The sequence below is a fragment of the Salmo trutta genome, chromosome 31 (assembly GCF_901001165.1).
Source record: "Salmo trutta chromosome 31, fSalTru1.1, whole genome shotgun sequence".
NCBI lineage: Eukaryota > Metazoa > Chordata > Actinopteri > Salmoniformes > Salmonidae > Salmo > Salmo trutta.
This window is the reverse complement of record NC_042987.1, coordinates 21471546-21484103: the sequence shown is the minus strand read 5'-3', so window position 1 is coordinate 21484103 and position 12558 is coordinate 21471546. Positions and strand designations below refer to the sequence as shown.

General features: G+C 42.5%; 1 protein-coding gene across 1 annotated transcript; it reads right to left on the bottom strand.

The window, feature by feature from the left end:
- Positions 1–494: 494 nt before the first annotated feature.
- Positions 495–8525, bottom strand: LOC115169752 (uroporphyrinogen decarboxylase). The gene is made up of 10 exons (XM_029725671.1): positions 8152–8525; positions 7437–7549; positions 5774–5853; positions 5622–5684; positions 5165–5362; positions 4740–4901; positions 3876–4010; positions 3350–3450; positions 3047–3113; positions 495–1295 (listed from the first exon to the last, which is right to left on the bottom strand). Exons 1-10 carry the CDS (start codon positions 8172–8174, stop codon positions 1131–1133), a joined length of 1107 nt encoding a protein of 368 aa, XP_029581531.1. The 5' UTR covers positions 8175–8525; the 3' UTR covers positions 495–1130.
- Between the last annotated feature and the right edge of the window lie 4033 nt (positions 8526–12558).

Genomic DNA, 12558 nt, shown 5'->3' with positions numbered 1-12558 from the left:
CGTGACAAAATGTTTTTGTGGAATCCTATTCCCACCATTCCAACAACAAAAACAAATGGATTTGTACAGATCTACTTATCACTAGTACTTAGCTGCCTTTCATAGAAAAACACCCATTGGGATTAACTACTTTTATGCCTTGTGTAAAATGCAGTCTGTAATGATAATCACTTCCCTTTAAGCCAAAGCAGTAATAAAATAGAGCCTTTTCCCAATTTCAAAAATGTGTTTGTTCAATGTGGAAACAAATTAAGTCCGGACAGATTAGTTCTGGTACTAAACTGGTTTGAACAAAATCATGTACAGTATGCCAGCCACACCCGAGCCCCACTCCCTCGCTACATCTCATTTGTAATTGAAGGGTTTCCATAGTAATCGCAAGCACCAGTGGTATTGTCGTCGATGTGTAGATGGAAGATTGCTGGTTAGAGAAAACCTGGAGTGAACTGCAGAGCGCAATATCTAGAGGGCACAATAAGACGAGCCAATAGTTCCTGATTAGGGTGTGTTAGAGGCAAAACACATCCAATAGAAATCCAATATCATTTATTTGATTCATTTGAAATACAGGTCCAATTAAAATATATTTTTTTCATTTGACTGAAAAAAAAACTAAGAGCAAAATATACACACTAATGCTTAGGCTTTAGTACAATCAGTCACAGTCATAACTGCAGTACAACAGTCTAAACAACAACGATTGAGACTATCTCACAACCATTGAGGATAATCACATTGAATCTCCTTCAGTACTGTTGTTTTGATAAGGTACACTTGTTTTTTCAATTTTAGGTGCACTACATCCGATGAATAAAACAGATCAGTGGTACACATGAAACATATGAAATATTACAAGGACTTGCACTGCTGCAATGTTTTTCGTTTGTTTTAGGATTATCTATAGAACATAATGAAGTATTCTCTTCAGAAAGAGAAAAATATCCAGAATTGGACAAGATCCGTCTTGATCTGTCCTAGGATTCCATACTTGATAAGACCTGGTGGTTTATTGGATTACTGTGAATACATGATATAGTCTCTACAATCCAAGCCAATGTTGCTTTGTTTTCTGGGTCCTGCTTCTCCGCTAGTATGATGACGGCGGTCAGTGTTGCCGGGTGATGGGGGTGTTACTTGAGGTTGAGGAGGTGGCGAGAGTGAGTGTGGACAGCTTCTACGAAGGCACCCACGTTCTCCGGGTCCATGTCAGGGTACAGCCCATGGCCCAGGTTGGCAATGTACCCTCTGGTGCCAAAGCCTTCCAGCATCTTTTTCACTATCTCTGATATACGCTCCTGCATAGGCAGAGATAGAGACAAATAAGCATAACTTTTGAAAGTACGGTGCCTTCGGAATCTATTCAGACCCCTTGACTTTTTACACATTTTGTTACGTTACAGCCTTATTCTAAAATTTATTAAATAGATGTTTTCCCTCATTAATCAACACACAATACCCCATAATGATAAAGCAAAAACATGTTCAGACATTTTTGCTAATTTATAAACAAAAGAACCCTGAAATAACATATTTAGATAGGTATTCAGAGTCTTTACTCAGTACTTTGTTGAAGCACCTTTGGCATCAATAACAGCATTGAGTCTTCTTGGGTATGACGCTACAAGCTGGCACACCTGTATTTGGGGAGTTTCTCCCATTCTTCTCTGCAGATCCTCTGAAGCTCTGTCAGGTTGGATGGGGAGCGTTGCAGCACAGTTATTTTCAGGTCTCTCCAGAGATGTTCGATTGGGTTCAAGTCCTGGCTCTGGTTCGGCCACTCAAGGACATTCAGAGACTTGCCCGAAGCCACTCCTGTGTTGTCTTGGCTGTGTGCTTAGGGTCGTTGTCCTGTTGGAAGGTGAACCTTCACCCCAGTCTGAGGTCCTAAGCACTCTGGAGCAGGTTTTTAAGGATCTCTCTGTACTTTGCTCCGTTCATCTTTGCCTCGATCCTGACTAGTCTCCCAGTCCATACCGCTGAAAAACATCCCCACAGCTTGATGCTGCCACCACCATACTTCACCGTAGAGATGGTGCCAGGTTTCCACCAGACGTGACGCTTGGCATTCAGGCCAAAGAGTTGAATCTTGGTTTCATCTTGTTTCTCATGGTCTGAGAGTCTTTAGGTGCCTTTTGGCAAACTCCAAGCGGGCTGTCATGTGCCTTTTACAGAGAAGTGGCTTCCGTTCCGTCTGATTGGTGGAGTGCTGCAGAGATGGTTGTCCTTCATGAAGGTTCTCCCATCTCCACAGAGGAACTCTAGAGCTCTGTCAAAGTGACCATCAGGTTCTTGTTCACCTCCCTGACCAAGGCTCTTCTCCCCCGACTGTTCAGTTTGGTCGGGCGGCCAGCTCTTGGAATTGTGTTGGCGGTACCAAACTTCTTCCATTGAAGAATGATGGAGGCCACTGTGTTCTTGGGGACCTTCAGTGCTGTGGACATTTTTTGGTACTCTTTCCCAGATCTGTGCCTCGTCACAATCTTGTCTCGGAGCTCGACGGACAATTCCTTCAACCTCATGGCTTGGTTTTTGCTCTGACATGCACTGTCAACTGTGGGACCTTATATAGACAGGTGTGTGCCTTTCCAAATCATGTCCAATCAATTGAATTGACCACAGGTGGACTCCAAACATCTCAAGGATGATCAATGGAAACAGGATGCATCTGAGCTCAATTTCGAGTCTCATAGCAAAGGGTCTGAATACTTATGTAAATAAGGTATCTGTTTTGAATTTTTTATTAATTTGCAAACATTTCTAAAAACCTATTTTCACTTTGTCATTATGGGGTACTGTGTGTAGATTGCTAAGGAAATTGTTTTATTTAATCCAATTTAGAATAAGGCTGTAACGTAACAAATTGTGGAAGAGGTCAAGTGGTCTGAATACTTTCTGAAGGCACTGTATCGTGTATAAGTTATAGCAGCAAGTTCCTGGCACATCAACAACAGTTGCTGGTTAATGTGCTTTTACTGTACAGTACCTTTGTACTGAAACATTTCTCTTTGCCAATATATACATTTCTTGGATCTCAAAAAACCCTTACTTTGGGGGCATATAGCGCACAGGGGTCCATGTTCCCCTGGAGGCTAACCTTTCCTCCAGTTCGCTCCCTGAAACCATAGACAAGGGGTTTATTACCAAAGGTGTATTAACCTGGAGTTCAATCAACAGTGGACCGAACCACCTGGTTTTGTTGTTGACAAGATAAATATAACCTTTCATAAAATAATGTGAATCCAATTTCAACATATGACACAATACCTTTAGCAAATGTTGGCTCGGTCACTGACTGTCTAGGGAAATGGCTTGTGATCTGATTTCTGTGAAAAGGGTTTATGTTCGTTACCGCGCTGAGCGAGGATCGACAGTCCAATCCAAACCAACAACCTCGTAGTGGGACTGAGAGAGGTCCTCCAGACCATAGTGGCCGTCCTTGGCAAACACAATCTGTGACAGAACATACAGGACATGAGGGCGATACAGAACAGTCCAGGGAACTTTAAAGACACACTGCAGTGAAAAACTAATTACAAAACAATTGTTAAATATTGACCGATGTCAATATTGGAGACCGATGACATGCCATACAATGATTCAAGGCATAAAAAAACCTAATGTATTTCTGACTACTCCAGATGACAAGTCTGTAGAGGAAAATATTTGACAGTATAGTGCCATCTACTGGTGAAATATCACATTACACTGGTCAACATGTTATCGCACCACAAGAACCAGTAAGCCTTTTTTAAGCATATTGTTGGCGATGATGAACAAAAGCTTGTCTTGAAAATCTATTGACATGAAATCCACAAAGAGGATGAGGATGTCTGTGTTGTGTGAAAATGAAGAAGGGACAGTCTGTGTGGGCTCACCAAGGGGACATCCAGGCCTGACTCCTTCAGCTGGTCCTTGACCTTACGGGCGATGTCTCGGAGGTAGGGCAGGGAGAACTCCTGGAACTCCACTGGGCCCAGACAGCCAGCATGGGACTCAAACACCTGCAAGGCCTGGAGAAACACAATAATGTGCCATGTATCTAGACAGGACTGTGTCTCCTGTATGTGTCTATGATAGGGGCCCTAAAAGAAACCTACATGAATAAATCAACATTCTAGCAGTTCCTAGATATTGAGCTATCAGATCATTCATGCCATTCATGAACACCTTCTCCTTGACCAATTAAGTGCTGTAAATAAAATGATCTACCCTCTATTCACCTGATCATTTTCCCATGAGCAAGAACTCTGGGCTAGCAGTTACTTTAAAAAAAATGTATTTCACCTTTATTTAACCAGGTAAGCTAGTTGAGAACAAGTTCTCATTTACAACTGCGACCTGGCCAAGATAAAGCAAAGCATTGCGACACAAACAACACAGAGTTACACATGGAATAAACAAGCGTACAGTCAATAACACAATAGAATAAAAAAAATCTATATACAGTGTGTGCAAATGGCGTGAGGAGGTAAGGCAATAAATAGGCCATAGTAGCGGAGTAATTACAATTTAGCAGATTAACACTGGAGTGATAGATGAGCAGATGATGATGTGCAAGTAGAGATACTGGTGTGCAAAAGAGCAGAAAAGTAAATAAAAACAGTATGGGGATGAGGTAGGTAGATTGGGTGGGCTATTTACAGATGGACTATGTAGAGCTCCAGCGATCGGTTAGCTGCTCAGATAGCTAAGATAGTAAGATGCAGCTGGAACACAATCTCCCAGGGTGCCTTGCTTACCTGTGCTCCAGCAGCCACCTGTCCCAGCAGGTACTCTACTATGATGTCCGTCAGCATCTTTAACAGCTGGTGGCTGGCTTCAGGGTGACGGTACAGCCAGCGCTTAGCCTTGGATTGCGTTGTTGAGCCTCCCCCCTCAATCATATAGGTCATCAGGGTCCACTACAGGAGAAACAGATGATGATATGGGTCACTTTACTGAAGCCTCTAGTCTAAGAACACCAAGATATGACACAAGGCTGAAAAAATGTTTATTTTGACTATTGAAGTAACCAATAGATTCTGTATTGAAAAGTGATCTCTCTCACTGTGTGTGTGTGTGTGTGTGTGTGTGTGTGTGTGTGTGTGTGTGTGTGTGTGTGTGTGTGTGTGTGTGTGTGTGTGTGTGTGTGTGTGTGTGTGTGTGTGTGTGTGTTCCATCTCACCGGGGCACCAGTGAAGCCGATGAGAGGGACCTTGCCTTCCAGTTTGTGGCGTGTCAGTGTAATGGCCTTGAAGACGTAGTCCAGCTCCTTGTTGACATCCACCTTGGACTGCAGGAGCAGCAGGTCCTCTGGTTCCTTTAAGGGCTCTGGGAAAGTAGGGCCCTTTCCTGCCACCATCTGGACATCCATACCCATGGCCTGGGAGCAGGTACACACACACACACACACACACACACACACACACACACACACACACAGAGTCATTAACCGGTTAAGCAAAAGCATAACGTATACTGTCTCTGAGTTATGTGCTTCCTCCTATCAATATACTACACAAATAGATGACCTTCTGGCAAGAAGGTTATCTCTTTGTTTAGTATGTAGAGAGGAGGAAGCACAACACTTGTGATTGAACTAAAGGCAAAGAAAGATCTGCCTCAGACAGGACATCTCTTACCTGTGGGATAACCAGGATGTCTGAGAAGATGATGGCAGCATCAAATGGGAAACGTCTCAATGGCTGTAAGAAGAAAAAAGAAGTGAGTGTTCTCCATCTATGCTAAGATGTTTAGTGTTAAAACGTGCTGGTTTAACACATGCAATGATTACCTGGAGAGTGAGTTCACAGCAGGCTGCAGGTGAACGACATGTTGCAAAGAAGTCCTTTCCCGCTCTGGACTCGCGGAACTCTACAAACAAATAGGCGAGCTTACATGTCAATGCCAACAGACACTAAGATGGATAGGTCCACTCAACAACATAAACCTAGTGATACTTGTAGTGTTAGTTCAATGTGTGTTTCTAGGTCAGTGAAGTACATGAGTGTAGTCTCGAAGATATGACCCTAGGCAACAGTAGTGACTAGGGTCTGGTTTCTATGACAAACCCTTTTGGCAACTTCAATAAAAAATCTGAATAAATCAGGGGTGGGTCCACCTCAGACAGACAAATCATGAGGCAGACATGCCAGAATGTTGCAATTCGAATTCAAAGTGGTTTAAGTCAAGGTAGTTGATGCAAACTAACCTCTTGAGAAATGCAAAAACAACCTCTGATCTCCATCTCGCTAGCTACAATGATGTATTTTATTGAAGCGGATAAAGTGGTGACGTATTTGGTATTGTATTAGGATCCACATTAGCTGTTGCAAAAGCAGCAGCTACTCTTCCTGGGATCCACACAACATGAAACATGACATAATACAGAACATAAATAGACAAGAACAGCTCAAGGACAGAACTACATAAAACATTTTTAAAGGCACACGTAGCCTACATAACAATACATACACACAAACTATCTAGGTCAAATAGGGGAGAGGCGTTGTGCCGTGAGGTGTTGCTGAATCTGTTTTTTTAACCAGGTTTGCTGTTCATTTGAACAATATGAGGTGGAACGGAGTTCCATGCAATAATGTCTCTATATAATACTGTACGCTTTCTTGAATTTGTTCTGGATTTGGGGACTGTGAAAAGACCCCTGGTGGCATGTCTGGTGAGCAATTTGAGATTTTCAACACGTTTCTTATAAAAAGAAGTGATGCAGTCAGTCTCTCCTCAACTCTTAGCCAAGAGAGACTGGCATGCATAGTATTTATATCATCCCTCTGATTACAATGCAGAGCAAGACGTGCCGCTCTGTTCTGGACCAGCTGCTGCTTAACTAGGTCTTTCCTTGCAGCACTGGACCACACGACTGGACAATAATCAAGATTAGACAAAACTAGAGCCTGCAGAACTTAGAGTGTGATGTCTTTATTACAGACAGACCTCTCCCCATCTTTACAACCATTGAATCTATATGTTTTGACCATGACAGTTTACAATCTAAGGTAACGCCAAGTAATTTAGTCTCCTCAACTTGTTCAACAGCCACAACATTCATTACCAGATTCAGCTGAGGTCTAGAGCTTAGGGAATGATTTGTACCAAATACAATGCTCTTAGTTTTAGAGATGTTCAGGACCAGTTTATTACTGGCCACCCATTCCTAAACAGACTGCAACTCTTTAAGGGTTTCAGTGACTTCATTAGCTGTGGTTGCTGATGTGTATATGGTTGAATCATCAGCATACACGGACACACATGCTTTGTTTCATGCCAGTGGCAGGTCATTGGTAAACATAGAAAAGTAGGCAGTGATGTAGTTCCTGTATGCCAAACTGACGTTCTGTTAGGTACAGACTTGTTAAGCCAGAACATTTGAAAATAGTGGGAGGCAACCCGGGTGTCTAGAGAGACTAATGAGAGTGTGTTGTAGCCTAGAGACCCACCTGGTAGGTAACGTCCAGCCTGTCTCATACACCACACAGGCACATGAGGGGTTTCTTGGCCACGGCATGCAAGAAGGAATGCATCATTCTTCAACTTGGGGAAGTCTTTAGGGCTAAAATTGAAATAAAATGGCAAAGGTGGATGTTTTAGAAGTTGATATAAACAAAAACCACAACCCACATAACGACACATTTAGTTGGTAACATTCTTCCTAATTTTAACAATTCGTTTTTATCAGGGGCAGGGCTGCTCCTCCCCTCCCATGGTATCATGTTGGCCACACTACAGTGTCCTGTACAGGAGCAGGTGATCACAGAAGATAAGTCCCTCTTTCTGTTATCAGCTGCACACAGTGGAACAACGGTTGAATGAGATGCTGGCGAAATCATCGTGAGATCTTTCTCATGCAACATCATGGTGCCAGTCACATAAATGCTTTATGTAGTAGCTTCCATTTATGAACCCTGACATAATCTTCATCACTGGTCGACACTTTAGTTTGACAGAAAGGCCGCTGCTCGTGGTCATTGATGGGTAACTAACTAGCTCATATCACATATCAAGCATGAGATTCACAAACAACACAATACACGTGTCCTCATGGTAGATTGCATTTTTTTTGTAACGTTACGAACTAAATGGTTAGCTAGCTAGTCGGCTTAACGTTAGCTACATACCTAGCTAGCCAGGTATACAGTCAGATCATATACATACAGTATTAAATCGTCCTTGTCCATGATGGGGATGATGTTATAACGGCAGAAGAAGTTCAGAGATGCTGTTCACTTGTCCTAGACGTCAGTGCACACTGCTGCCTGATTCTTTCTTGACTGTCATCCAGAATGTTGCACGACCCACGTACAGGGCGCCGCCAGCTTTAGAAAGTCATGTGACCGACCACCGACCGCTATACTTTTGGTACGTTCCAGAGCAGGTAGTCGTCTCAACTCGCGTTCATATGTTGCGCAATGTCCTCGGTCATCCTGGGGTGCGTTCAGTTCGATGAAACGTCTGCAACGTTGCGTGACGGATTGTTCTGAACGACACGTTACCCCAAAACAGTTCTTCAACGTTCCTGAACAGACATTGGGGTACGTTTGTTCCGTTTGGTGGGTGTGGCTTGAAGCAATGAGTGACATATTTAAAGGACAGCGGAGCGTTCCCCAACCGGCGTTGGATCCCGAAAGTGTGAACAAGCTGTTGTTTGTTTGTTTGTTTGTTTGTTTGTTTGTTTGTTTGTTTGTTTGGCACAACTGTACTTGGGTCGGGGCGGCAGGTGGTTAGACCGTTGGACTAGTAACCGAAAGGTTGCAAGATCGAATCCCCGAGCTGACAAGGTAAAAATGTGTCGTTCTGCCCCTGAACAAGGCAGTTCCTAGGCCGTCATTGAAAATAAAAATGTGTTAATTACTGACTAGCTTAGTTAAATAAAGGTTTAAAAAAGGCAGATAGTTCAGATGGTGGCATTAGGGTAATTGATATTGATGATGATAAAACCAGTGACGATCTGTTGTAAATATGAGTAAGAGACATCGCAATGACATGACAGAGGAATGAATACCAGGGGCGCAACTTTGGTGGGGGGATAGTTTTTTTCTTCAGTTGGATAAACACTCCAAACAGCCTACCCCATGGTCCTAAAGCACACAGTTTCCCTGTTTTGTATCACATTCCAATGATAAAAAATGGGTGGAAATTAAAATGCAATTTCAGAAAGTCCCCAGTGAAAGTTGTGCCCTGATGAATACTGCTGGGGAAACAATAGTAGTATTGAGAGTAGACCTGTAAATAACAGGACCCCTCTTTGACAAAGAGGTTGGAGTAGAAGGTTATAAAGTCATGGTAGTGTTCCCAGAACCAGCAAGTAAGTACTTCCATCCTTTGCATTTGACAAAAGCAATTAGGGAAGAGATTGGGTTGATTAAGGATGCCAAACCAATGGGTTATGGGAAGGTCCTGATCATTGCAAATAGTACAATTCAGCAGGAGAATGTCTTGAAATTGAACTCACTAAATGGGGGTCGGGTGAAATGTCACATTCAAGGTGCTGTGACTAAAATGAGAGGAGTAATTGCTGGGATGCCATTGAAAATGACCATGGAAGAAGTGAACTTTTCCTCCTTTCAGGCAAGCCTTATCGATGTGAAGAGGATGAAAAGCAAAAAGAGTGGCAGTCAAGTGGACACTTAAACTGTATTGTTACAATTTGAGGGGAATTGGCCGAATAGGGTGCAGCTAGGATCACTTGCTTATCAGGTTAGAAAGTATGTGCCGCCTCCATTTCGGTGCTTTAAGTGCCAACGGCTGGGGCATGTTGCTAATGTGTGCAAAGGTAAAATGAGATGTACAAAGTGTGGTGGGGATCATGAGTATGGGAAATGTGTGCCTGATTCTATAGTTAAATGTTGTGACTGAGAACATACTGCAGCGTATCGAGGATGTGATGTACAACAGAAAGCCATGGAAGTGCAGAAGTACAAAATTACAATGTATCCTATGCTGAGGCTGTTTGGAAAGTGAATAACAAACGTAATATTGAAAATACTCCAGACAACTTAGTGGCCGCTCCGAGGACGCCAGTGGAACCTCAGCCGATTTGTTAATGTGATATGCATTAGCAACGCACATCTCATTTATATAGGCCATATACCACTAACCCCGAGGTGACTTATTGCTTTTATAAACCTGTTGCCAACACAGTAAGGCAAGGAACTACACATCTAAATTGAAACTGTTGCATTACTAAATAAATTCATAAATACATTCTGCCAATCCACAAAATACCACCATAGATTTAGCTGGTGTTAAAATGCCTATTTACTCTGTTCCATCTGACTACAATCCGTCTCATCAGCCCAGCCAGGCACTTTATAAACTTGATCTCCACTATAAAGAGCATCTAGACATTATCTCACATTTCTTTTAGACTAACATTTAGTTTTCAACACCGGGGATTTGTATAAATCTTGCGGTCTGTCTCTCCGACATTTGAAACATTGTTTCAATATTAACATTTGATCTTCATCTGTCCCATAATGAGCGTGTGGGGACGAGACAGACAGACAGACAGGCAGGCAGGCAGGGTTTCTCAGCCAGTCGAAATCATAAATCACCTGGCATCATTATATATATATATATATATATATACACACACACACACACACACACACACACACACACACACACACACAAAGACATTTCAATTGAAAAGGTCAAACGAAACAAAGTGCAGCTAGTTTTCAGTCTTTCCAGCTTCAGTTTGAAGTGATTGTGTTAGTTGTGTTGTTGGCTAGCTCCTCTGAACAACAGTGTCCTGACGAGAGAACACATTTTCTATGCCAGGATAAATCGCGCCTTATTAGCTCATTATTATGGATGTATCCAAGTAAAGGTCACTAGAAAAAAGCTTAAACAAATGCAAATGCAGCTACTGTTGTTATTCTTGCGGCACTATTTAACATGACTGTAAGTTAGCCGTAGTTGGCTAGCTAGCAAGCAGGGGATAAGAACGTTGCCAGCCAGTATGGCAATAGAACATTTAGAACGAACGACTGGGTCGCGTCCATAGATACAGAACAAAAAGACTGAACGACTGGGTCGCGTCCATAGATACAGAACAAAAAGACTGAACGACTGGGTCCATAGATACAGAACAAAAAGACTGAACGACTGGGTCGCGTCCATAGATACAGAACAAAAAGACTGAACGACTGGGTCGCGTCCATAGATACAGAACAAAAAGACTGAACGACTGGGTCGCGTCCATAGATACAGAACAAAAAGACTGAACGACTGGGTCCATAGATACAGAACAAAAAGACTGAACGACTGGGTCGCGTCCATAGATACAGAATAAAAAGACTGAACGACTGGGTCGCGTCCATAGATACAGAACAAAAAGACTGAACGACTGGGTCGCGTCCATAGAAACAGAACAAAAAGACTGAACGACTGGGTCGCGTCCATAGATACAGAACAAAAAGACTGAACGACTGGGTCGCGTCCATAGAAACAGAACAAAAAGACTGAACGACTCTGGCAACCGAACCGATAGAACAAACGACCAGCCGGCTTGGGTAGCAACCATAGATTTGTGTCGGGACTATTCAAGGGCATTATCACTTAAATGGAATGTTAGCAGTTTGATAGGCAATTGACAAGAATTTAAGAAGTTTCAACATGATTTAGATGTTTTACCGGACGTGGTGTGTATACAAGAAAAATGCTTAAACTTAATTGGATTATATTATTCTTGGTTTTATGTCTGTGAGAAGTGATCGAATACGGGGTTCGAGTGGTGGGTGTGCTACATTTATCAAAGACGGTGTAGGACATGGTTTCAAAGAACATGAATGTGTGGCGCTGGAGATAAGGGGGTAATATCACATTGTTTATTTACTATAATCCTTGTAAACCCATCTCTGTATCTGAATTAGATATAGTTGTGAAATTCAGTGAAGGAGATATAGTGTGGAGATTTCAATGTGCATAACAGCTTTTGGAGCAGCAATACCACAGATGCCAATGGTTTAGTGGTTGAAAGTTTTATGGAGCGGAGGGGACTAGCTAGTATAAATGAAAGTTAAATGTGACTAAAGGTACTTCGTCATTTTTCGATCTTATGTTAGTGCCCTCCTCCATTGCTGGAATATGTGAGTGGAATGTGAAGATGGAATCCACAATAGGTAGTGATCATTTCCCAGTCATGTGCAACATAGATCTTGACATATGTTTTCAGGAAAGGGAACTGGTTATAAATTGGTGCTTTGACAAGGCATACTGGGAAACTTTTTACACTTTGTGAGAAGGAGAATCGTAAATTGTCAATGGAAGGGTCGGTAGTAGACTGTGCTGTGTCTGTGAATTCAGTCATGTTAGATGCTGCCTTATTGGCTACTCCAGTGAGGGATAGTTCCTTGGTGGACTGAAGCATGTAATAAGGCCATGAATGATCTTGATAATGTTTTTAAAACTTTGAAGAACCATTTGACACGGTCCAGTGCAAAGCGGTTGTCACCTTAACTGGCTAACCATTTTTAAATGTCAACCATATTGGGGTAGAGATGTCCGAAGGATCCCGGATACTATTGACCGTTGTGGTTTTTCACACGCGTCGCTGGC